Genomic DNA, 27,116 nt, shown 5'->3' with positions numbered 1-27,116 from the left:
GCGCCACATGGGAATGGGTGAGAGTGTGCTGGTTTCGCCCTGTGTAGGGGTAGCATTAGCCATAGCTCCGGTATGAACACCAGGGCTATGTGTGTGCTGTTCGATGCTGTAGCGGTGTTGCTAGTAGTCCTGTTGTTAGGTAGCTGGCGTTCACCTCGTGGGTTAGTAGCCTAGCTATAGCAAGCAAGCTGTTAGCTGAAGATCATTTTCATTTGAGTCCTTGACGGTCCACCTGTGAACAGGTGAGCAAGAAAGCAGAGGTCCAAGTCGATAGCTGAAGAGTCGTAGAATCTTAATCAAATCTGTGATGAAGAAGTTGAAAGAAGTTAAGATATAAGGGGCCGCAGTCCACTCCTATGAGAAGTGGAGTGGTCCACTATTGGCCGTTGCTCCAGTCTGTCTACCACAGATGTTGTGTGATTGGATCTTCCTAGACTCCACCCCTAAAGGGATGATACCCCAAAGTGAGCGACCAAATGAGTAATTGAAATATAATCTTATATTGCAGGTTGAATAAAACTGCATTCATCCCAACTCCAGCGCTATACTTCCTGAACCTTTATAGATTCTGTGAGGAAGACTTCAATCTTACTTCAACCTTGATGCATTGATACTCCTCACGGAGACTTAAACATTACAGTAACTCAAACGCATTAAGGAGGAAAACAATTCCATGAATGAACTTTTAACAAGGCCAGTTATTTGAAATGCATTCCAGGTGACTACCTCATGAAACTGGTTGAGAGAATGCCAAGAGTGTGCAAAGCTGTCATCAAAGCAAAGGGTGGCTACTTTAAAGAATCTCAATTATAAAATATATTTTGATTTGTTTAACACTTTTTTGGTTACTACATGATTCCATACTTGTCTTCACTATTATTCTTCAATGTAGAAAAGTTAAAAATAAAGAAAAACCATGGAATGAGTAAGTGTGTCCAAACGTGTGTGTGTGTGTGTGTGTGTGTGTATACAGTTGAAGTCCGAAGTTTACATACACCTTAGCCAAATACATTAAAACTCAGCTTTTCACAATTCCTGACATTTAATCCTAGTAAATATTCCCTGTTTTAGGCCAGTTAGGATCACCACTTTATTTTAAGAATGTGAAATGTCAGAATAATAGTAGAGAGAATGATTTATTTCAGCTTTTATTTCTTTCATCACATTCCCAGTGGGTCAGAAATTTACATAACCTAATTGAGTGTTTCCAAGATGGCGTAGCAGTCAGATGTCTTTGTCCTCGTCTTGTATATATCTTTTTATATATTTTTCCTTCGCATTTAAAAATATTTAAAAAAATATATTTTTCTTAACCTCAACATACTCTCCTGCAATCCGCCTCACCCAATGTGGTATGGATCTGCAATTTTCTTTTCTTTTGAACCGGAACCCCCAAAAGAAGCTAACCTTTAGCAGGGACAACTCTTGCCAGTCTGCACAGCGCGATTCAAACCAGAGCAAATCGGACGTATTTTTCTCCATATCTCCGGATCCCTACTGCAAGCTCTGAACCTTCTCACCTGGATCATCGCAGCTAGCTAGCTGCTATCCGAGAGGCCACTCCTGGCTAACGTCTCTGTCCCGAAGCAAGAACCAATTAGCCTGGAGCTAGTCTTTGCTAGGCCCATCTCCCGGCTAGCCGAAGAGGTGCATCAGCCACTCCTTGGGCTACAATACCTATTTTGCCAATTGGCCTGGACCCCTTTTACTACCGACACGGAGCCCCGCTGATCCATCACGACTGGACTACTGACGTAATCTGCCCGAGGGTTTTTTTCAACTGGCTCCTTCGTCGCGTCATCCCCTGAATGCCCATCTGCTAGCCGCGGCCCTCTAGCTGTCTAGAGCATGTCGGACTGTTAGCTGAAGAAGCCCATCGGACAAATTCTTTGGCCACTATACCCATTTTGCCAATTGGCCTGGACCCCTTTTACCACACGGAGCCCTGCTGATCCTTCACGACTGGTCTGCTGACGTAACAGCAGAAGGGGGCTACAACAGACTTCTTCCGTCGCGACATCCCTCTAAGGCCCTTCCGCTAGCTTGCTAGCCCCGGCCCGCTAGCTGTCTGAATCGCCGTATCTCCAGCCCGCCGAGCTACTCACTGGACCCCTATGATTACTCGGCTACGCATGCCTCTCCCTAATGTCAATATGCCTTGTCCATTGCTGTTTTGGTTAGTGATTATTGCCTTATTTCACTGTAGAGTCTCAATACGCCTTAGCTAACCCTTTAGTTCCACCTCCACCTCCCACACGTTGTGACCGCACGGGGCTTAAATGTTTCTAGAGACAATATCTCTCAGTCACTCAATGCATAGGTTTACCTCCACTGTATTCACATCCTACCATACCTTTGTCTGTACATTGTCTTGAATCTATTCTACCGTGCCCAGAAGCCTGCTCCTTTCACTCTCTGTCCGAACGTACTAGACGACCAGTTCTTATAGCCTTTAGCCGTACTCTTATCCTACTCCTCCTCTGTTCCTCTGGTGATGTAGAGGTTAATCCAGGCCCTGCAGTGCCTAGCTCCACTACGATTCCCCAGGCGCTCTAATTGGTTGATGTCTGTTACAGTAAAAGCCTTGGTTTCATGCATGTCAACATTAGAAGCCTCCTCCCTAAGTTTGTTTTATTCACTGCTTTAGCACACTCTGCCAACCCGGATGTCCTAGCCGTGCTGAATCCTGGCTTAGGAAGACCACCAAAAACTCTGACATTTCCATCCCTAACTATAACATTTTCCGACAAGATAGAACTGCCAAAGGGGGCGGAGTTGCAATCTACTGCAGAGATAGCCTGCAGAGTTCTGTACTACTATCCAGGTCTGTGCCCAAACAATTTGAGCTTCTACTTTTAAAAACCCACCTTTCCAGAAACAAGTTTCTCACTGTTGCCGCTTGCTATAGACCACCTTCTGCCCCCAGCTGTGCCCTGGACACCATATGTGAATTGATTGCCCCCCATCCATCTTCAGAGCTTGTGCTGTTAGGTGACCTAAACTGGGACATGCTTAACACCCCGGCCATCCTACAATCTAAGCTTGATGTCCTCAGTCTCACACAAATTATCAATGAACCTACCAGGTACAACCCTAAATCCGTAAACACGGGCACCCTCATAGATATCATCCTAACCAGCCTGCCCTCCAAATACACCTCTGCTGTCTTCAACCAGGATCTCACCGATCACTGCCTCATTGCCTGCGTCCGTAATGGGTCTGTGGTCAAACGACCACCACTTCCGCGTTGGATAGTGGTCGCTGTCGGCGGTTCTGAAACATCAGTGCGCTGTTGAACTGGCACCTTTTCCTAGACCAAGTTGCTATGTGCATAATAGCAAAGTTAACCAGCAAATTGGTGTTGAGAACAAGATGACAAACAGCCCTTGCCTTAATTGTCTTAAGGAACAATCCGCACATAATTAGTCCCTGACCACCTCCTGAAGTTGTCAGCCAGATCTGAACACAATCCAACCACAATGCGACTTGTGTCTAGACCGGTCGTGTCAATGCAACCTTCAACGTTTGATAGCTGAAGTCGCACGTGACATGGTAGACATTTAAAATGTAGGTGTATTTTCATGACGTGTCCACAATTCCATGATCAGAATACAAAAGCTGCATGAACTGTCAAGTCTAGACTGCCTCAGACACACTCTCCGGTGGGCCATCTGTGAGCCAGGAGCAGTGCCCCAGAAACAAGGCATTAGAAATTCCCAGGACAAGTGCATCAGATGCTGGGTTAGACTGGTCGTCTTTGGGGCCATCATGGATCATGTATACAGTGCTTTCGGAAAGTATTCAGACCTCGAATTTTCCACACTTGTTACGGTACAGCCTTATTCTAAAATGTATTAAATAAAACAATTTCCTCAATCTACACACAACACCCCATAATGACAAAGTGAAAACAGATTTAGAATTTTTGTCCCCTAGAATGGATAGGCATATTGTGCCCAACTTCCATTCTAACGTATGAGGCTAGAAAACGTATTGTAAATAATCCGCATTTGCACTTAATCTACAGAAAAAGTTATTAATTCTTACGCATATGGAATAATATCCTTAAATTGGTTTTAAAATGTTTGTTTTTTGTAAATACGGGGCAAATATCCTTTATTATGACCATTGTTTTTCTTCTTCACTCTCAATAAGATGGAACTCAAATGTCTTGCCAGTTGATAAAGCGTGCGGTCTTACTCTGTATCATGATGCACAAACAAAAAACATGTTTTAATATACTATTTGTACAAAATATGGTATATAGAAAGTGTCTTAAATAGATTTTCATGGGGGGGTGGGGGGGTCAGCTATAATAACATTTCTATGCCAACATTTGTTAACCACTAGTTTTACTGCTCGAGACAGTGGCTTTATAGAAACAGTTTATTTACTCTAACACATACATGAACAAAGCACCATATAAACATAAAGACTGATACAGACGTAAGCCTACCTGCCTTGCGAGTCAATGTGGCCATTTTCTTTTTTCATAGCAAACACCCCAAATAACAAAGACAGCAGATTATCTTATATTACAGCATGCTGAATAGAAAACCTGCATAAGAGAATCAGACAAAGCAAACTAGAGACAATTGTGAGATGACAGTATAAAAGTGCCATTCATTATACAGCAGTTGAAATACTGACAATTACATAATTAGCACATTTTACATAATTAAAATCATGGAAATATGAGGGGAGGGGTTTAAGGAATAGACCATCTTTGAGAGCAAAAACAACCAAAAAAAACCTAAAGACAACCAAGACGTTCTCTTCCTCTAAAGAGGATGAAGATCGGGTTATTTTTGAGTCGATGGTGAAACCGGTACTTTGCCATGTCCCTCGCACCATAAGACAAGTACTACAGCTAAAAGGAAGCGGCCGGGGTGCTACGGCACCCATTTCCTCCTAGCACCCGCCACACACCAGCCCAGCAGTTAAAAAAAAGGGGGGTAGGTCAGAGTAGAAGATGGCACAGAATGCCTGTCAAGAGTTTTAAATAGAAGTCCTTATAAGCGAGTCCCGATGTGAGAGGGGCACATTCATAGAGAAACAGGGGTGGTGGTGATCCACGTTTGATCCATTCCTTCTGCCGAAGCCGAACTATCTTCACCCTTATGAAGGGGAGAATTTTTTGGCCTGTGCTCGAACTCTTTTTTCATATTCTACTCTGTTTTGGCTGGGGGAAAAAAAAAATTAGGGGTTTAGTAAAACAACTGCAATATAGTGTTACATCCACATCCCTATCCAAAAACAAGACTGCAAACTGGAAGGAATCCCCTCGATTTTACTGCTGCACTTGAATTAATTGTTACTTTTATTTCTGGGAGTATTTTTTTAAAACTACATTGTTGGTTAGGGCTTGTAAGTAAGCATTTCACTGTAAGGTCTACTACCTGTTGTATTCGGCACATGTGACAAATAAAATTAGATTTGATACTAGCAGGACTCACCAGTAAATTGTGTATGCCTCTGCTTGGGCTGGATCCTGGATGTTGGGCTCATTTAAGAGTTCCTGTATTCCTAATAGGATCTGTAAGATATGACAATACATAAAGATCATGTTAGTTGGGCATAGCCATTTGGTGCCTATAGTTTGTAAGTCAATCACCAGGATATCCTAACCTGCTTGATGGTGATGGCTGGTCGCCAGTCCTTGTCTTCCTCTAGAATGGATAGGCATACTGTGCCTGACGGATATACGTTAGGATGGAAGAGTGGAGGCTCAAATTTACCTATAAAATAGAAAAAAAAACAAGAGGGAATCATTATGGGGAAAATAGGTCATGAGATAAGTTCTAAGTCCTGTTCCAACACATCCTCCCAACCTTTGTGATCACCAATTTCACCTGAAATTCCCGAGGGGGAGAAGAAAAAAAAAAATGAACTTACACTTTGGGGGCGAGGAAGGATAGTCATCCTTGAACAGCATCCGCAGTTTGAACAAGCCTCCTTCCCAAGGGGTCTGGGGACGAGTCATAAGCATTTAAAAAAATATATTTAACTAGGCAAGTCAGTTAAAAATAAATTCTTATTTAATAATGGACCAGAAACGCTTGCGAACTATGTGAGGGTCAAGGATGAGCCATGACCCATCCTAGCAATCTTTGGTTTCATACAAGATATCCACTTTTCAGTGTTGGTGTATGAAACTACTACATATGCAGGTGCAAAACATTTCCTCTCAATGATCTACTACCAACTATGCACATATGGAGTGCTATAAACAATGACTATTTTTAACTGCATGTGTAGAGAAATGGCTTTACTTACCCCCTTCTTCCCAGGAATAGCACATTCCCAGTTCATCAAGTTCATCGTTCCATCTGGGTTTTTCGTCGGCACAGCCACAAAGCCCTGAGAAAGAGGTGCATCAATCAGTAAAATGCTGAAACATGAGGTGATGGCGGTGGATAAATGGCACAATGGGCCTCAGGATCTCGTCACAGTATCTCTGTGCATTCAAAAGGCCATCAATAAGACACAATTGTGTTCATTGTCCGTAGCTTATACCTGCCCATACCATAACTCCACCACTGGGCACTCTGTTTACAACGTTGACGTCAGCAAACTGCTCACCCACACGACACCATACATGTGGTCTGCGGTTGCGAGGCCGGTTGGACATAGGGCTGTTTCGGTGACTATATTACCCGCCACACCGGCGGTCACGAGTCATGACCGCAGTCAAATTCCACGTGACCGTTTAGTCATGGTAACCCTTTGGCCACAAAAGGCATGGATTGTTTTTAGGGGGCATTACGGCCACACAAGGGGGATGTCGCCGGGAAATTAGAGGCCTGGTGAGAATATTATCAAGTGCTTGTCAAAATGTGAATGAGAGACTAATGAAGTTTTTTCAGCCTGCACAAGAAACAAAGCAGAGCTCATGCCTTTCATGCAACTTTTTTGAAATCATTAGTCGCATCATGCAGCCTTAAAATTGATTTATTTTATTATAATAAAATTTAAATCTAAATATAGTGCCTCCCGAGTGGCACAGCAGTCTAAGGCACTGCATTGCAGTGTTGCAGCATCACTATAGCCTGGGGTTCGATCCCAGGCTGTGTCATTACCGGCTGTGACCGGGAGTTCCATAGGGTGGCGCACAATTGGCTCAGAGTCGTCTGGGTTAGGGGAGGGTTTGGCCGGGGGTGCTTAACTTGGCTCATCCCGCTCTAGCAACTCCTTGTGGCGGGCCAGGCGCCTGCAGGCTGACTTCGGTCATCAGTTGAACGGTGTTTACTGGGACACATTGGTGAAGCTGGCTTCCGGGTTGAGCGAGCAGGTGTTAACCGCTCAATACAACTGTGCTGTTTCGTTGTTCAGTCGTTTCATTATCAACCAGGATTTCAACATACATGTCAAGTTTCAGCCCCTCCTGTCCGTGGCCTCTTCCTCGGTGCGCACTGTCACTGTGTCCATTTCCATCTTGTCCAGCTGTGTCTAACATTTCACGTAAACCCTGTTTGTCTGCATCGAAGTAGCGGTCCTTGTACCTAGCATGGTGGCGACACAGTAGAGAGAGAATGCCACTGAATCGCTTGTTCACAGCCTCGAGTACTTTGTAAGTTAACTGCAGACACAGGCCATGGGGTTTTGTTGAGCAGGCGTTTCAATACCATGACAGGGGGTATCACGTCTGCTGCAGACGCAGTTGATTAGCTTATTTCTCGAGTCAGTTGTTCGAATGGCGCTAGGAATGTGTTCATGTTTCCAAGTTTCAAACATGTTCTCAAATGCCATTGAAATGGCAGCAGCGGTATGAGAACCAGCACATTCTTGAGCATGCAAAATCCTCATCGACCCACTGTACTGTCAGACTCAGCATGCTCATGGGGCTGACATCGCTGGTCCAAATGTCAGTCGTGAAGCTAATAGCAGTGATACCCATAGCAAGTAGCTCATGGATGTGCATTTCAACAATACTGTGTAACTCCGGTAGGGCAACATCTGAAAAAGAGCACCTACTTGGTAGTGTGTACTAGTGCTTGACCAGTCAGCGAAAGCCAACATCATCCACGGCAGAGAACGGTTGATTGTCAAGGGCAATGAATTCCATTACCTTGGCATTAATGGATTTCGCCTTTGAGTTGTCTTGCTGAAAATGTCTTACTCTTTCAAATGACTGCTCGACTTGAACTTGTTTAGTTGGAAGTGTGCGCTTAGTGTTTTTCTACTTTTGTTCTGTGTAGCGCTGCATTTTTCGTGGCCTCATCTGCAAACGTTATATAGGTATGCACGTCAGCTTTGACATCGGTTTTGCACATCGGCGTTAACTTCTTGCGGATTAGTGGGACGCTACCGTCCCATTTCGACAATTTCAGATGAAATTGCAGAGCGCCAAATTCAAATTGAATTACTATAAATATGAAACTTTAATGAAGTCACAAGTGCAATACATCAAAACAAAGCTTAACTTGTTGTTAATCCAGCCGCTGTGTCAGATTTCAAAAAGGCTTTACGGCAAAAGCAAACCATGTGATTATCTGAGGACAGCGCCCAGTACACAAATGCATAACAAATCATTTTCAACCAGGGAGTTGCGACACGAAAGTCAGAAATAGCGATATAATATATGCCCTACGTTTGAAGATCTTCTGTTGGCACTCCAAAAGGTCCCAGTTACATTACAAATGGTCCTTTTGTTCAATAATGTCCTTCTTTATATCCATAAAAACTTAGTTTAGCTGGCGCGCTTCAGTCAATAATCCACTTGGTTTCCCTCCTTCAAAATGCATACAAAATCAATCCCAAACGTTACCAATAAACTTATCCAAACAAGTCAATCAACGTTTATAAATCAAACAATAGGTACCCTAATACGCAAATAAACAAAATTTAAGACGGAGAATCGCTTTTGTCTTTACCGGAGAAAAATACCAAAGAACGCGCTCTCATTCACGTGCTTGGAAACACTACAACCAAAATGGGAGCCACCTAGAAAAACCATTTTTTCCAAAACCCAGCCGGAAACTCTTTAAAGACTTGACATCTAGTGGAAGCCCTAGGAACTGCAATCGGGCATGATTTCACCCTATTATAAAAGTGCCAGCCATTGAAATCAGAGGTAGGATGAACATTTTTTTTGGGGGGGGGGGGTGGTTTGTCCTCTGGGTTTCGCCTGCCATTTCAGTTCTGTTATACTCAGACATTATTTTAACCGTTTTAGAAACTTTAGAGTGTTTTCTATCCAAATCTACCAATTATATGCATATCCTAGCTTCTGGAAAGGGGGAGCAGGCAGTTTACTTTGGGCACGCTTTTCATCCGGACGTCAAAATACCGTCCCCTATCCCAAAGAAGTTAAACTAGACATCGGGCCGATGCTGATGTTGGCATTTTTGGCTAATATCGGCCGATTACGATATGCTCACCGATATATTGTGAATCCCTAGTTACATCCTTCTTCTAAAATTTATTAAATAGCCCCCCCCCCCAAATCTACACACAAAATACCCCATGACAAAACAGTTTTGTTTTTTTTAGCAAAATATAAATAGAACTGAAATATCACATTTACATAAGTATTCAGACAATTTACTCAGAAAGTTGTTGAAGCACCTTTGACAGCAATTACAGCCTCAAGTCTTCTTGGGTAAGACGCTACAAGCTTGGCACACCTCTATTTGGGAAGTTTCTCCCATTCTTTTCTGCAGATCCTCTCAGCTATTGTCAGGTCTCTCCAGAGATGTTCGATCGGGTTCAAGTCCAGGCTCTGGCTGGGCCACTCAAGGACATTCAGAGACTTGTTCCGAAGCCACTCCTGCTGTGTCTTGGCTCTGTGCGTAGGGCCCAAGTCTGGTCCTGAGCACTCTGGAGCAGTTTTTCATCACGAATCTCTGTACTTTGCTCTGTTCATCTTTCCCTTGATCCTGACTAGTCTCCCAGTCCCTACTGCAGAAAAACATCCCACAGCATGATGCTCCCACCACCACGCTTCACCGTAGGGATAGTGCCAGGTTTCCTCCAGATGTCATGCTTGGCCTTCAGGCCAAAGTGTTTTAGCTTGGTTTCATCAGACCAGAGGATCTTGTTTCGACTGGTCTGAGAGTCTTTAGGTGCCTTTTGGCAAACTCCAAGCGAGCTGTCATGTGAGGAGTGGCTTCTGTCTGGCCACTCTACCATAAAGGCCTGATTGGTAGAGTGCTGAGAGGTGGTTGTCTTTCTGGAAGGTTCTCCCATTTCCAGAGGAACTCTAGAGCTATTTCAGAGTGACCATTGGGTTCTTGGTCACATCCTTGACCAAGGCCCTTCTCCCCCGATTGCTCAGTTTGGCCGGGGCGGCCAGCTCTAGGAAGAGTCTTGGTGGTTCCAAACTTGTTTCATTTAAGAATGATGGAGGCCCGTGTTCTTGGGGACCTTCAATGCTGTAGAAATGTTTTGGTACCCTTCCCCAGATCTGTTCCTCAACACAATCCTGTCTCGGAGCTCTATGGATAATTCCTTCAACCTCATGGCTTGGTTTTTGCTCTGACATGCACTGTCAACTGTGGGACCTTATATAGAAAGATGTGTGCCTTTCCATATCATGTCCAATCAACTTCATTTCCCACAGGTGGACAATCAAGGTGTAGAAACATTGAGGCTGAACAATGGAAACAGGATGGACCTAAGCTCAATTTAGAGTCTCATAGCAAAGGGTCTGAATACTTATGTAAATAAGGATTTTCAGTTAATTTTTAATACGTTTGCACAAATGTATAAAAACGTTTTTTTCACTTTGTCATTATGGGGTATTGTGTGTAGATAGAGGATTTTTTATTTATTTAATCAATTTTAGAATAAGGCTGTAATGTGACAAAATGTGGAAAAAGCCAAGGTGTCTGAATACTTCCGAATGCACTGTTTATATGTATGTATGTATGTATGTATGTATGTATGTATGTATGTATGTATGTATGTATGTATGTATGTATGTATGTATGTATGTATGTATGTATGTATGTATGTATGCATGTATGTATGTATGCATGTATGTATATACACAGAGTGTAAAAAAACATTAGGAACACCTGCTTTTTCCATTACATACTGACCAGGTGAAAGCTATGATCCCTAATTGATGTCACTTGCTAAATCCATTTCAAACAGTTTATATGAAGGGGCAGAGATTAGGTTAAAGGGTTTTTAAGCCTTGAGACATGGGTTGTGTATGTGTGCCATTCAGAGGGTGAATGGGCAAGACAACATATTTAAGTGCCTTTGAACGAGGTATGGTAGTAGGTGCCAGGCGCACCGGTTTGTGTCAAGAACTGCAATGCTGCTGGATTTTTTCCACACTCAACAGTTTCCCATGTGCATCAAAAATGGTCCACCACCCAAAGGACATCTAGCTAACTTGACAACTGTGGAAAGCATTGGAGTCAACATGGGCAGCATCCCTGTGGAATGGTTGACACCTTGCAGATTTCAGTCCCGACAAATTGATGCTGTTCTGAGGGCAAAGGGGGTGAAACTCAATATTAGGAAGGTGGTCTTAATGTTTTATACACTCAGTATATATATATATATATATATATATATATATATATATATATATATATATATATATATATATATATATATATATATATATATATATATATATATATATATATATATTTTTACTCAAACCATCCGTGGACCCCCTCGCGTGCTGGATGTGGGCTGTATGCTCGACAACCCTGGTCCAGAACTACACACTGAAAATGTGACGCTTGACTGGCATAAATACTCACGAAAGGGTGGTCTTTCCGCCATGCTTTGCGCTCCTGGGCAAGCCGGCTCAATGCAATGCCTGACATGACTGGTGGGCTCCTGAAACAGCAGAAGTAACAAACAAGTGTGCTTTCAAAGACATGTAAATACAAAATCTAAGAAATTAGGTTAAATGTATAATTTTGTCAACCTACTCCAATGCCAAAGTGGAAGAAAACTTTAAATGTTTTAAAGATAAAAAACACCATGATTAGATAAGCATTCACCATGAGTCAATACATGTTAGAAACACCTTTGGCAGCGATTACAGCTGTCAGTTCATGGGTAAGTCTAAAGGCGGCAGAATGCTTCAGTTCGGATGGAGCCTAGCCGAGAACCGAACAAATGTGCTTTTATACTCCCTTAAGACCTTCGGGGGAAAAAAAGCGCCAATTGTACTGTTTGTCCACTTTGAGACGCCATAGCCAGTATACGCAAACAACATTTTTTAAAATAAAAAATTACTAAGATAACTCAAGAAATGTCATTAATTGACGTTTTTGCTGAGATCTTAGTCGCCTAATTTGACATTAACTAAGATGTTGGAACAAAAACGTGTTTGAACAAAAATATCAAAATGTAGTCATATTATATGCACAAACTCTTCCGAACTGTTTTGACTGGGAAGCATGCAAACACCTTAAGAGCTTTGCACACCTGGATTGTGCTATATTTGCCCATCATTCTTTTCAAAATTGTTCAAGAACTTTTCAGGAACATTCACTGTGTTCTTGGTAATGCTAGCTTTTATTCCCAACCATTCCCACACAGAGACGTGATCGCATACAAATATAAGCAAGGTTTGAAATGATTATGTTTTGACCATCGTTATGTTTGTAGGAAAAAGGGGGACGCTTGCAAGCCGAAGAACACCATCCCAACCGTGAAGCACGGGAATGGCAGCATCATGTTGTGGGGGTGCTTTGCTGCAGGAGGGACTGGTGCACTTCACAAAATAGATGGCATCATGAGGTAGGAAAATTATGGGGATATATTGAAGCCACATCAAGACATCAGCCAGGAAGTTAAAGCTTGGTCGCAAATGGGTCTTCCAAATGGACAATGATCCCAAGCATACTTCCAAAGTTGTTGCAAAATGGCTTAAGGACAACAAAGTCAAGGTATTGGAGTGGCCATCAATCCCATAGAAGAAGATTTGTAGGCAGAACTGAAAAAGCATGTGCGAGCTAGGAGGCCTAGAAACCTGACTTAGTTACACCAGCTTTGTCAGGAGGAATGGGCCAAATTCACCCAACTTATTGTGGGAAGCTTGTGGAAGGCTCCCCGAAACGTTTGACCCAAGTTGAACAATTTAAAGGCAATGCTACCGAATACTAATTGAGTATGTAAACTTCTGACCCACTGGGAATGTGATGAAAGAAATAAAAGCTGAAATAATTCTCTACTATTATGTTGACATTTCACATTCTTAAAATAAAGTGGTGATCCTAACTGACCTAAGACAGGGAATTTTTACTACGATTAAATGTCAGGAATTGTGAAAAACTGAGTTTAAATGTATTTGGCCAAGGTGTATGTAAACTTCCAACTTGAACTGTATTCCTGTGAATTCCCATATATTCCCACGGAAGTTTCCACCTCTGAATATATACCACACCCCCTCAGGTCTTATTGCGCAATTACATTTCAGCCCCCCCCGACCATCTGCTCAAGAATGTAAATAAATATATATTAAAAATAAAAAAAAAATTAAAAAAATAAAAATAAAAAAAATCGGCCCGCGGGTGAATCTAGTTGATGATCCCCGTCTATGGGTTCATTTGCATAATTTTGTGGAATTAAATTGGCACGTGTGTACAGTATATTCATTATGCATCTTTGAGTGAAAAATCTGTCAAGACAGTGCAAGAGCTGCAGCATCTTGGTGCTTTCAAGACAACTGGGTCAAATCATGACGTCAGTGATCTTTAGGTCCGAAAGTTGGCGTTTGAGTTGGATGATCGTTCGTTCAAAACCATTTTGCCCGCCCAGTCGGAGCAAGTTTTTCCCCCCAGTTCCGAGTTGTCTTGAATGCACTGAAGAAGTCTGAGATTTCCTGAGTTGTTTTGAACTCTGCATCTAACGGCAACACAAGGCAGCCTTCACACCACCTTGCAATGAGCTGGGAGGCAGTATCTACACTGCTCAAAAAAATAAAGGGAACACTTAAACAACACAATGTAACTCCAAGTCAATCACACTTCTGTGAAATCAAACTGTCCACTTAGGAAGCAACACTGATTGACAATAAATTTCACATGCCTTTGTGCAAATGGAATAGACAACAGGTGGAAATTATAGGCAATTAGCAAGACACCCCCAATAAAGGAGTGGTTCTGCAGGTGGTAACCACAGACCACTTCTCAGTTCCTATGCTTCCTGGCTGATGTTTTGGTCACTTTTGAATGCTGGCGGTGCTTTCACTCTAGTGGTAGCATGAGACGGAGTCTACAACCCACACAAGTGGCTCAGGTAGTGCAGCTCATCCAGGATGGCACGTCAATGCGAGCTGTGGCAACAAGGTTTGCTGTGTCTGTCAGCGTAGTGTCCAGAGCATGGAGGCGCTACCAGGAAACAGGCCAGTACATCAGGAGACGTGGAGGAGGCCGTAGGAGGGCAACAACCCAGCAGCAGGAACACTACCTCCACCTTTGTGCAAGGAGGAGCAGGAAGAGCACTGCCAGAGCCCTGCAAAATGACCTCCAGCAGGCCACAAATGTGCATGTGTCTGCTCAAACGGTCAGAAACAGACTCCATGAGGGTGGTATGAGGACCCGATGTCCACAGGTGGGGGTTGTGCTTACAGCCCAACACCGTGCAGGACGTTTGGAATTTGCCAGAGAACACCAAGATTGGCAAATTTGCCACTGGCGCCCTGTGCTCTTCACAGATGAAAGCAGGTTCACACCGAGCACCTGTGACAGACGTGACAGAGTCTGGAGACGCCGTGGAGAACGTTCTGCTGCCTGCAACATCCTCCAGCATGACCGGTTTGGCGGTGGGTCAGTCATGGTGTGGGGTGGCATTTCTTTGGGGGGCCACACAGCCCTCCATGTGCTCGCCAGAGGTAGCCTGACTGCCATTAGGTACCGAGATGAGATCCTCAGACCCCTTGTGAGACCATATGCTGGTGCGGTTGGCCCTGGGTTCCTCCTAATGCAAGACAATGCTAGACCTCATGTGGCTGGAGTGTGTTAGCAGTTCCTGCAAGAGGAAGGCATTGATGCTATGGACTGGCCCGCCCGTTCCCCAGACCTGAATCCAATTGAGCACATCTGGGACATTATGTCTCGCTCCATCCACCAACGCCATGTTGCACCACAGACTGTCCAGGAGTTGGCGGATGCTTTAGTCCAGGTCTGGGAGGAGATCCCTCAGGAGATCATCCGCCACCTCATCAGGAGCATGCCCAGGCATTGTAGGGAGGTCATACAGGCACGTGGAGGCCACACACACTACTGAGCCTCATTTTGACTTGTTTTAAGGACATTACATCAAAGTTGGATCAGCCTGTAGTGTGGTTTTCCACTTTAATTTTGAGTGTGACTCCAAATCCAGACCTCCATGGGTTGATAAATTGGATTTCCATTGATTATTTTTGTGTGATTTTGTTGTCAGCACATTCAACTATGTAAAGAAAAAAGTATTTAATAAGATTATTTCATTCATTCAGATCTAGGATGTGTTATTTTAGTGTTCCCTTTATTTTTTTGAGCAGTGTATTTTGAAATCATATACCTAAAAAAAAAAAAATCTTGAACATTTCAATAAACGAGGCATGTCTTACCTTGCTTCAAAGTAGCCTATTAGATCTCTTCCTATATTTCTGACAGATATTTTCATCCGTCACATGAAACCGCTCGCATGTGCAGTGCCCTTTTGACAATGGTATTTTCCCGCTAATTGCATTATGGAATAAACATTCGCGTGTAGTCTACTGCCATGTGCACATTGCTGTGCTTATAATGTTTAGCTACATTAAGCTAAATATTTTGATCTGTTGCATCAGACTGATTTGCTTGTAAACTGTTTAATTTCATGTAGCCTAGGCCTACTGATTGTATGAATTTGGGACCCATCATCCCACAACTGTCCCAGAGTGTTTTGGAATAGGCTATTTCAACAAGCTGATCAATAGAATAGGTAGCCTAAACTATTCTACTACAGTAGATTGACATAGGCTAGTGATTTTGCTGTTTGTTACTTGTGTTGTTGGCTGAGGAAAAGTAAATGGAAAGTTATTCTAAAATTTCAAAGTATGAAGGACCGCACATCGCTGCATCCTCAACTTGCATGTTCTGTTAATATGAATTACCATATTCTAAATGAGATCTCAGTCATTCCCCAATGCATATGGGTCCAGTAAATTAAATGTTGCCGGTCAAATGTCCTGCCCCACATTGTCCTAACAGAAACCCTGAATGTGTTTGGCCCAAACATAAGGCATTTAGGATAAAGTGCTTTTTTTCTCTCTCCGTATTACGTTTCTGGGTGGTTTAATACATCATCCACAACATAATTATTAATTTGAGAGATATTCATTGTCTGATTTGTTATCGTTACCCATCTACCAATCACTGCCCATCTTTAAAGCTCTGGTCTTTGTAATCGAATCTGTGCTTAATATTCAACACTTGACAGAGACCGTACGAAAGTATTCAGACCTCTCGGATTTATTCACATTTAATGTGTTACAAAAGTTAGATTAAAATGGATTTTAAAATTTCCATTTTTCCAACAATCTACATAAAATGCTCCAATGTTAAGGTAATACACCTTTTGGCCTAAATGCAAAGCCTTATGGTTGGGTCAAATCCAACAACACTGAGTAACTGCCTCCTTTTTAAGCATAGTGGTTACTGAATCAGGGTATGCTTGACAAAAGGCAAATACTGGGGAGTTTCAGGACAAAAATAAAACAGGATGAGCTACGCATAGGCAAAATCCTAGAGGAAAGCCTGCTTTACACCAGAGACTGGGAGAGGAAATGCACATTTCAGCAGGACAATATAACCTACAACACAAGGCCAAAATGTACATTGAGTTGCGTACCAAGAAGACAGTGAATGTTCCTGAGTAGCCAAGTAAAAGTTGACTTAAATCTGCTTGAAAATCTATGGCAAGACTTGAAAATTGGCATATAGCAATGTACCCCAACAGTGCTTGAATAATTTTAAGAAGAAAAAAGGCAAACATTGCACAATCCAGGTGTGCAAAGCTCTTAGACTTATCCATAAGACTCAACTGTAATCGACGCCAAAGTTGTTTGTAACATGCATTCGTATTCCGCTCCTATAAAAAAACTATCAAAAAATAAAGTCAAATTTTACTTCCACTTTGTCAAAGTATTTTGTGTATATTGTAATTTTTTGGTCAACAATTACATTTCTTGTAATCCCACTTTGTAACAAAATGTGAAGAAATTCACAGGGACAGATGAAGGGTTAGTCATTCAAAAATCATGTCAACCCATATCATTTCACAGAGTGAGTCCATCTATCTTAAGTGACTTCAGCTAAATACTCCTAAACTAATTTAGGCTTGCCTTAACAATGGGTGTGAATACTTATGAAACTATATTATAGTTTATTTTTATGAATTTGTCCACATTTATAGAACTCTTTTCACTTTGACATAATGAAGCGGCAGGTTGGCCTAGTGGTTAGAGCATTGGACTAGTAACAGAAAGGTTGCAAGATCAAATCCCCGAGCTGACAAGGTACAAATCTGTCATTCTGCCCCTGAACAGGCAGTTAACCCACTGCTCCTAGGCCGTCATTGAAAATAAGAATTAGTTCTTAACTGACTTGCCAAGTTAAATAAAGGTAAAAAAAAAAAAAGAGTAGTTTTGTCTAGATCAACGATAAATACAACTCAGTTAAATAATTTTAATTCAACAAAATAAAAATATCCCAAGAGGGTTGAATACCTACTGTGTGTGTGTGTGTGTGTTACACAGGGCAAGAAAAAGTATGGGAACACTTTGGAAATACCTGGATTTCTGCATAAATTGGTCATAAAATGTTATCTGATCTTCATCTAGGTCACAACAATAGACAAACAGTCTGCTTAAACTAATAACAAACAAATATACGTTTTCATGTCTTTATTGAACACACCATGTAAACATTCACAGTCCAGGGTGGGAAATGTAAACTCAACAAAAAAAAGAAACATCCTCACTGTCAACTGCGTTTATTTTCAACAACCATAACATGTGTAAATATTTGTATGAACCTAACAAGATTCAACAACTGAGACAAACTGAACAAGTTGCACAGACATGTGACTAACAGAAATTGAATAATGTGTCCCTGAACAAAGGGGGGGGGGGGGGGTCAAAAATAGCAGTCAGTATCTGGTGTGGCCACCAGCTGCATTAAGTACTGCAGTGCATCTCCTCCTCATGGACTGCACTAGATTTGCCAGTTCTTGCTGTGAGATGTTACCCCACTCTTCCACCAAGGCACCTGCAAGTTTCCGGACAATTCGGGGGGAATGGCCCTAGCCCTCACCATCCGATCCAACAGGTCCCAGACGTGCTCAATGGGATTGAGATCCGGGCTCGTCGCTGGCCATGGCAGAACACTGACATTCCTGTCTTGCAGGAAATCACACACAGAACGAGCAGTATGGCTGGTGGCATTGTCATGCTGGAGGGTCATGTCAGGATGAGCCCGCAGGAAGGGTACCACATGAGGGAGGAGGATGTCTTCCCTGTAACGCACAGCGTTGCGATTGCCTGCAATGACAACAAGCTCAGTCCGATGATGCTGTGACACACCGCCCCAGACCATGACGGACCCTCCACCTCGATCCCGCTCCAGAGTAAAGGCCTCGGTGTAACACTCCTTCGACGATAAACGCGAATCCGACCATCACCCCTGGTGAGACAAAACCGCGACTCGTCAGTGAAGAGCACTTTTTGCCAGTCCTGTCTGGTCCAGCGACGGTGGGTTTGTGCCCGTAGGCGACGTTGTTGCCGGTGATGTCTGGTGAGGACCTGTTTTTGCAACAGGCCTACAAGCCCTCAGTCCAGCCTCTCAGCCTATTGCAGACAGTCTGAGCACTGATGGAGGGATTGTGCATTCCTGGTGTAACTCGGGCAGTTGTTGTTGTCATCCTGCAACTGTCCCACAGGTGTGATGTTCGGATGTACCGATCCTGTGCAGGTGTTGTCACACGTGGTCTGCCACTGCGAGGACGATCAGCTGTCCGTCCTGTCTCCTTGTAGCTCTGTCTTAGGCGTCTCACAGTACAGACATTGCAATTTATTGCCCTGGTCACATCTGCAGTCCCCAGATGTTAGTGTCTTAACCTCTCTTGGGTAGGGGGCAGTATTTTGACGTCCGGATGAAGAAGGTGCCCAGCGTAAACTGCCTGCTACTCCGTCCCAGAAGCTAAGATATCTACTAATAATATGCATTTGGATAGAAAACACCCTAAAGTTTCTAAAACTGTTTGAATGATGTCTGTGAGTATAACAGAACTCATATGACAGGCAAAAACCTGAGAAAAAAATCCAACCAGGAAGTGTGGAAATCTGAGGTTTGTAGTTTTTCAAGTGATACCCTATCCAATATACACAGTGTCTGTGGGGTCATTTTGCACTTCCTAAGGCTTCCACTAGATGTCAAGAGTCTTTAGAATGTTGTTTCATGCTTCTACTGTGAATGGGGAGAGAATAAGAGGTCTTGGAATCAGATGACTGAGAAAATGACATGAGCTCAGTGGCGCTCACTCCCGTGAGAGTTAGCTGTGTTCCTTTTCTTATTTGAAGACAAAGGAATTGTCCGGTTGGAATATTATGGAAGATTTATGATAAAAACATCCTAAAGATTGATTCTATACATCGTTTGATATGTTTCTACGAACTGTAATATAACTTTTTTGACTTTGAACTCACTGCACGAGCACGGTGGATTTGGATCACTCGACAAAACAAACAAAAAGGAGGTATTTGGACATAAAGATGAACTTTATCGAACAAAACAAACATTTATTGTGGAACAGATTCCTGGGAGTACATTCCGATGAAGATCAAAAGGTAAGTGAATATTTATGTTATTTGTGACTTCTGTTGACTCCAAAATGGCGGGTATCTGTTTTGATGTCTGAGCGCTGTACTCAGATTATTGCAAAGTTTGCTTTTGCAGTAAAGCTTTTTTGAAACCTGACACATGGTTGCATTAAGGAGAAGTTTATCTATAATTCTGTGCGTAACACTTGTATCTTTTATCAAAGTTCATGATGAGTATTTCTGTAAATTGATGTGCTCATTCACAGGCAGTTTTGGAGGCAAAACATTTCTGAACATTACACGCCAATGTAATTATATATTTTTTTATATAAATATGAACTTTCTAGAGCAAAACATACATGTATTGTGTAACATGAAGTCCTATGAGTTCCATCTGATGAAGATCAAAGGTTAGTGATTAATTTTAGCTGTATTTCTGGTTTTTGTGACGCCTCTCCTTGCTTGGAAAATGGCCGAGTGGTTTTTCTTGTCTAGGTGCTGTCCTAACATAATCTAATGCTATGCTTTCGCCATAAAGCCTTTTTGAAATCAGACAGTGTGGTTGGATTAACGAGAAGATTCTTTAAAATGGTGTAAAATACTTGTATGTGTGAGAAATTTGAATGAGATTTTTGTTGTTTTGAATTTGGCGCTCTGCTATTTCACTGGCTGCTGGCATAATTGCAAAAGGGTTTTCTAATGATCAATTAGCCTTATTTTTAATGATAAACTTGGATTAGCTAACACAACGTGCCATTGGAACACAGGAGTGATGGTTGCTGAGAATGGGCCTCTGTACGCCTATGTAGATATTCCATAAATCAGCCATTTCCAGCTACAATAGTCATTTACGACATTAACAATGTCTACACTGTATTTCTGATACATTTTATGTTATTTTATTGGACAAAAATGTTGTCTTTTCTTTCAAAAACATTTCTAAGTGACCCCAAACTTTTGAACGGTAGTGTATATACACACAAAGTGCAATCGGAAAGTATTCAGACCCCTTAACTTTTTCCACATTTTGGATACGTTACAGCCTTGTATTAAATGTATTAAATTGCCCCCCCCCCCAAAAAAAATCTACAGACAATACCCCATAATGACAAAGCAAAAACTTTCACTAACTTATGAAAAAATAAAACGGAAATATCACCTTTACATAAGTATTCAGACCATTTACTCAGTACTTTGATCGACCTTTGGCAGCAATTACAGCCTCGAGTCTTCTTGGGTATGGCGCTACAAGCTTGGCACACCTGCATTTGGGGAGTTTCTCCCATTCTTCTCTGCAGATCCTCTCAAGCTCTGTCAGGTTGGATGGGGAGCGTTGCTTCACAGCTATTTTCAGGTCTCTCCAGAGATGTTCGATCGGGTTCAAGTCCGGGCTCTGGCTGGCCACTCAAGCACATTCAGAGACTTGTCCCGAAGCCACTCTTGCATTGTCTTGGCTGTTTGCTTAAGGTCGTTGTCCTGTTAGAAGGTGAACCGTCACCCTAGTCTGAGCGCCCTGGAGCAGGTTTTCATCAAGGAGCTCTGTGTACTTCACTCCTTTCATCTTTGCCTCGATTCTGACTAGTCTCCCAGTACCTGCTGCTGAAAAACATCCCCACAGCATGCTGCTACCACCATGCTTCACTGTAGGGATGGTGCCAGGTTTCCTCCAGACATGACCCTTGGCATTCAGGCCAAAGAGTTCAATCTTGGTTTCATCAGACCAGACAATCTTGTTTCTCATGGTCTGAGAGTCTGTAAGCGTCTTGACAAACTCCAAGTGTGCCGTCATGTGCCTTGTACTGAGGAGTGGCTTCCGTCTGGTCACTCTACCATAAAGGCCTGATTAATGGAGTGCTGCAGAGGTAGTTGTCCTTCTGGAAGGTTCTCCCATCTCCACAGTTGAATTATGTAGCTCAGTCAGAGTGACCATCGGGTTCTAGATCACGTCCCAGACCAAGGCCCTTCTTCCCCGATTGCTCAGTTTGGCCGGGAGGCCAGCTCTAGGAAGAGTCTAGGTGGTTCCAAACTTCTTCCATTTAAGAATGATTGAGGCCACTGTATTCTTGGGGACCTTCAATGCAGCAGAAATGTTTTGGTACCTTTCCCCAGATCGGTGCCTCTGACACAATCCTGTCGTCTCGGAGCTCCAAGGACAATTCCTTCGACCTCATGGCTTGGTTTTTGCTGACATGCACAGTCAACTGTCAACCTTATATAGACAGTTGTGTGCCTTTCCAAATCATGTCCAATCAATTGTATTTACCACAGGTGCTCCAATGAAGTTGTAGAAACATCTCAATGGTGATTGATGGAAACAGGATGCACCCAAGCTCAATGTGGAGTCTCATAGCAAAGTGTCTGAATACTTATGTAAATAAGGCATCTGTTTTTTTATTTTTAATAAATGTGTAAAAAAGGTCTAAAAACCTGTTTTCGCTTTGACATTATGGGGTATTGTGTGTAGATTGCTAAGGATTTTTTAAAATCCATTTTACAATAAAGGCTTTAATGTAACAAAATGTGGAAAACATGGTCTGAATATTTTCCGAAGGCACTTTATATAATTGAGCATAATGGCGCCGGAAGGGATAGCTGCCGTTTTACGGGCTCCTAACCAACTGTGCTATTTTGTGCGTTTTTGCATTGTTTAACTTATTTTGTACATAATGTTGCTGCTACTGTTTCTACTGACAGAAAAGAGCTTCTGGATATCAGATCAGCGATTACTCACCTTGAACTGGACAAAGATTTTTTCTTTAATGAGTCCGACGTGAAGGATATACTGCTTCTCCGAGACCAGGCCAAAATCCCAGTTGTTCGCGTGAAGAAAAGATGGAAATACAGGGGGCGGAGATTGGGGTGCCTTGTTAGAATTCGTCGTCGAATGGGAAACCCGCCTTTACCATCCGTTCTATTGGCCAACGTGCAATCACGGGGGGAAAAAAAAATGGATGATGTCCGTTCAAGACTATCCTACCAAAGGAACATTAAAAAACTGTAATATCTTATGTTTCACCGAGTCGTGGATGAACGACAACACAGATAATATACATTTGGCTGGGTTTTCCTAGCATCGGCAGGACAGAACAACCACGTCTGGTAAGACAAGGGGTGGGGTTGTGTCTATTTTTCAACAACAGCTGGTAAGCAATGTCGAATATTGCTCGTCTGAGGTAGAGTACCTCATGATAAACTATAAACCACACTGTCTATATTCTTGTAGCCGTCTATTTACCACCAAAAACTGATGCTGGCACTAAGACCGCACTCAACGAGCAGCATAAGGCCATAAGCAGACAAGAAAATGCTAATCTAGAAGCAGAACTCCTAGTGGCCGGGGACTTTAATGCAGGCAAATCCATTTGACCTAATTTCTACCAACGTCACATGTGCAACCAGAGGGGGGAAAAAAAATAAAAAAATAAATAAAAAAAACTCTAGACCACCTTTACTCCACACACAGACACATACAAATAATTATATCCTCCTGATTCCTGCTAACAAGCACAAACTAAAACAGGAAGTACCAGTGACTCGCTCAATAGGGAAGTGGTCAGATGACGCAGATGCTACAGGACTGTTTTGCTAGCACAGACTGGAATATGTTCCGGGATTCATGCAATGGCATTGAGGAGTATACCACCTAAGTCATCGGCTTCTTCAATAAGTGCATCGACGACGTCGTCCCCACAGTGACCGTACGTACATATCCCAACCAGAAGCCATGGATTACAGGCAACATCCACACCAAGCTAAAGGCTAGATCTGCCGCTTTCAAGGAGTGGGACACTAATCCGGACGCTTATAAGAAATCCCGCTATGCACTCAGATGAACTATCAAACAAGCAAAGCATCAATACAGGACTAAGATTGAATCCTACTACACCGGCTCTGATGCTTTGACGTGGCAGGGTTTGCAAACTATTACGAACTACAAAGAGGAACTCAGCCACGAGCTGCCCAGTAATGTGAACCTACCAGACGAGCTAAATGCCCTTCATGCTCGCGTCGAGGCAAGTAACACTGACGCATGCATGAGAGCAACAGCTGTTCAGGACGACTGTGTGATCACGCTCTCCATAGCCAATGTGAGTAAGACCTTTAAACATTTACAAGACCGCTGGGCCAGACGGATTACCAGGACGTGTACTCAGAGCATGCGCGGACCAACTGGCAAGTGTATTCATTTTCAACCTCTCCCTGACCGAGTCTGTAATACCTACATGTTTCAAGCAGACCACCATAGTACCTGTGCCTGAGAAAGCAAAGGTAACCTGCCTAAATGACTACTGCCCCATAGAACTCACGTCAGTAGCCATGAAGTGCTTTGAAAGGCTGGTCATGGCTCACATCAACACCATCATCCCGGAAAACCTAGACCCACTGCAATTCGCATGACGCCCCAACAGATCCACCGATGACACGATCGAGAATGTGTCACCTATGTGAGAATGCGGTTCATTGCCTACAGCTCAGTGTTCAACACCATAGTGCCCACAAAGCTCATCACTAAGCTAAAGACCCTGGGACTAAACACCTCCCTCTGCAACTGGATCCTGGACTACCTGACGGGCCACCTCTAGGTCCTAAGGTTAAGCAACAACGCATCTTCCATGTTGATCCTGAACACGGGGGGCCCTCAGGGGTGCGTGCTTAGTCCCCTCCTGTACACCCTTTTCAGCCACGACTGCGTGGCCAAGCACGACTCCAATGCCATTAAGTTTGCTGACGACACAATAGTGGAGGCCTGATCACTGACAAGACAGCCTATAGGGAGGTCAGAGACCTGGCAGTGTGGTGTCAGGACAACAAACTCTCATAACGTGAGCAAGACAACAGAGATGATCGTGGACTACAGGAAAAGGAGGACCGTATACGGCCCCATTCACAAGGCTGTAGTGGAGCGGGTTGAGAGTTTCAAGTTCCTTGGTGTTCACATCACCAACAAACTATCATGGGCCAAACACACCAAGACAGTCGTGAAGAGGGCACGACAACACCCTTCCTCCCTTAGGAGACTGAAAAAGATTTGGCATGGGTGCCCAGATCCTCAAAGTTCTACAGCTGCACCATCGAGAGCATCTTGATCGGTTGCGTCACCGCCTGGTATGGCAACTGCTCGGCATCCGACTGCAAGGCGCTACAGAGGGTAGTGCGTACGGCCCAGTACATCATTAGGGCCAAGCTTCCTGCCATTCAGGACCTATATACTAGGCGGTGCAGAGGAAGGCCCCAAAAAATGGTCAAAGACTCCAGTCACCCAAGTCATAGACTGTTCTTTCTGCTACCACATGGCAAGCAGTACCAGAGCGCCAAGTCTAGGTCAAAAAAAGGCTCCTTAACAGGTTCTACCCCCCAAGCCATAACAATTAATCAAATGGTCACCGGACTATTTGCATTCACCCCCCCCCCCTGTTTTTACACTGCTGCTACTCGCTGGTTATCATCTATGCATAGTCCCTTTAAGACATACATGTACAAATTACCTTGACTAACCTGTACCGCCACACATTGACTCGGTACCCCCTGTACATAGCCTCGATACTGTTATTTTCTTGTTACTTTTTATTTAGTAAATATTTTCTTAACTCTTTCTTTAACGGCATTGTTGGTTAAGGGCTCGTAAGTAAGCATTTCACAGTAACGTCTACACCTGTTGTATTCGGCGCATGTGACAAATACCATTTTATTTGATTCTGTACACAAGGGTAAATACCTGGTTTACAAAGTCTAGCCTATATTAGTCAAAAGACAAAAACATGTATAAAACAGTGGCCCTCGAAGACTAGAGTTTTACATTCATAGATAGCAACTTCTATTAATTATATCTACCATGTTGACTTCCCTAGAAAGGTCCTGGTGTTAGGGTGTCCACCAACTTAGGGTGTCCACCAACTCTGCCTAGAGTGGGTGAAAACGCGCTATGGTGATGAAATATAACTTCCTTGTGTTATTAAAAATACATTTTACCAAGACAAATATGATTTTTCATGTTCTGAAACGTTGAGTGGTCTCTAACATATCAACATTATATCCAAAAAGTGTTATTTCGTAACCTAATACATAATAAGCACCTAGCTCTGTTGACATATCGGTGCAGGTAACTTTTGATAATGACCACAAAATGTAAAATTGTCTTCAAAAGTTGTTTTCGCGGATCGCAAAAGCTAAATTAGCATGACACGAGCTGAATTAAAATGTAAAGGCTTTGAAAATAAAAAGCTTGGTATAAACTCATTTCTCCGTTGACATTTCACAGAGATTTGAGAAAGCTTACCAAAACAACAGAGATTTTGAATTAATATGAAAAGCGTATATTAAAATACTACATGGCATGTCTCAAACTCGATATCCATCTAACCTTATATTGCTTTATGTCCTACGGATTCGAGAAGATGAGTTCAACAGGAAAATGAGCCAGTCAGGTAGCCAGTAGACTTAATCATTGCACAGAATCCAGCCAAATTGACGGGATTTTCCTGATAATTTGCCACTTTTGGGTTTGACACTACGATATTGACATGGACTGAGCACACAGCAATCATCAGAGCTAGCTAGCATCATAACGTAACATCGGGCTGTTAATCTGCGCCAGAAACTCCCAACATTTTTGCGCAAAATACCTTGCAGCTATGCCAGCGACGACACAAATTACCTACGAAAGAAATTACTCTTGGTGCAAATTCCAGGTCAGAAACTGGCCAACAACATGTGCAACTACCCTGGCCATATGTGGAGCGCGGTTGGAGAACAGAGTCTGCTTGAGCACTTGTCGTTGTTTTTTCACATCTTGTTGTGGCAACGAGACTCGTTCTTCTCATCATCTGAAGCCCATAAATAAGAGTTGCTATGTTTGTCCGCTTTCTTTAGTTTAAAACGGGAACTCACAAATGTGCAATAATACCACCCATGACTGAGCAGGACAAAGGACCAAGGGCTTCCCAAACTGGCGCACATTTACGCATCAACCAACTAACGAAAATGGCGCAAACTCAAGGCAGATTATATAACCTCGTATTACATAAATACAAAATTGTAAGGGCACGGGCGACATTCTCTTACCTTTCAATATGGCTATAATGACTCGTATTTTTTTTACTGGATGAATTAGTCGTGTTTAAATCGGGATAAAGCCCGGTGAAGTTTCCCTCCTGAAAAAAACACCCGTTCCTGCCCAAGCTAAATAACAGGACCAGTAACATAGGCAATCTCCCAACCGCCTGAAAATAATTCTAATGAAGTGGGGGTTCTGCAGGGATCGATGAACCATTATCACGTTACTAGTTTGTGTTAATTGAAATAACTGATAATTAAGTGGTACAACGTTCATACTGTGGTCTGCATTGATTTGGGT

At 42.8% G+C, this 27,116-nt stretch overlaps 1 protein-coding gene across 3 annotated transcripts; it reads right to left on the bottom strand.

Moving 5' to 3' along the window:
* Positions 1-4,368: 4,368 nt before the first annotated feature.
* On the bottom strand, positions 4,369-26,978 carry LOC115200925 (SUMO-conjugating enzyme UBC9-B). 3 transcript variants are annotated; one of them, XM_029764047.1, is made up of 8 exons: positions 26,825-26,978; positions 22,494-22,673; positions 11,724-11,802; positions 6,277-6,360; positions 5,896-5,968; positions 5,629-5,738; positions 5,457-5,536; positions 4,369-5,182 (listed from the first exon to the last, which is right to left on the bottom strand). In XM_029764047.1, exons 1-8 carry the CDS (start codon positions 26,962-26,964, stop codon positions 5,119-5,121), a joined length of 810 nt encoding a protein of 269 aa, XP_029619907.1. In that variant the 5' UTR covers positions 26,965-26,978; the 3' UTR covers positions 4,369-5,118. The 3 variants fall into 3 exon arrangements, with proteins under 3 accessions (XP_029619907.1, XP_029619908.1, XP_029619909.1); XM_029764048.1 differs by having other exon boundaries at positions 22,494-22,544; XM_029764049.1 differs by lacking the exon at positions 22,494-22,673.
* Positions 26,979-27,116: the final 138 nt, after the last annotated feature.

This window comes from Salmo trutta, chromosome 10 (genome assembly GCF_901001165.1).
Source record: "Salmo trutta chromosome 10, fSalTru1.1, whole genome shotgun sequence".
Classification (NCBI taxonomy): domain Eukaryota; kingdom Metazoa; phylum Chordata; class Actinopteri; order Salmoniformes; family Salmonidae; genus Salmo; species Salmo trutta.
This window is presented reverse-complemented; position numbering and strand designations above follow the sequence as displayed.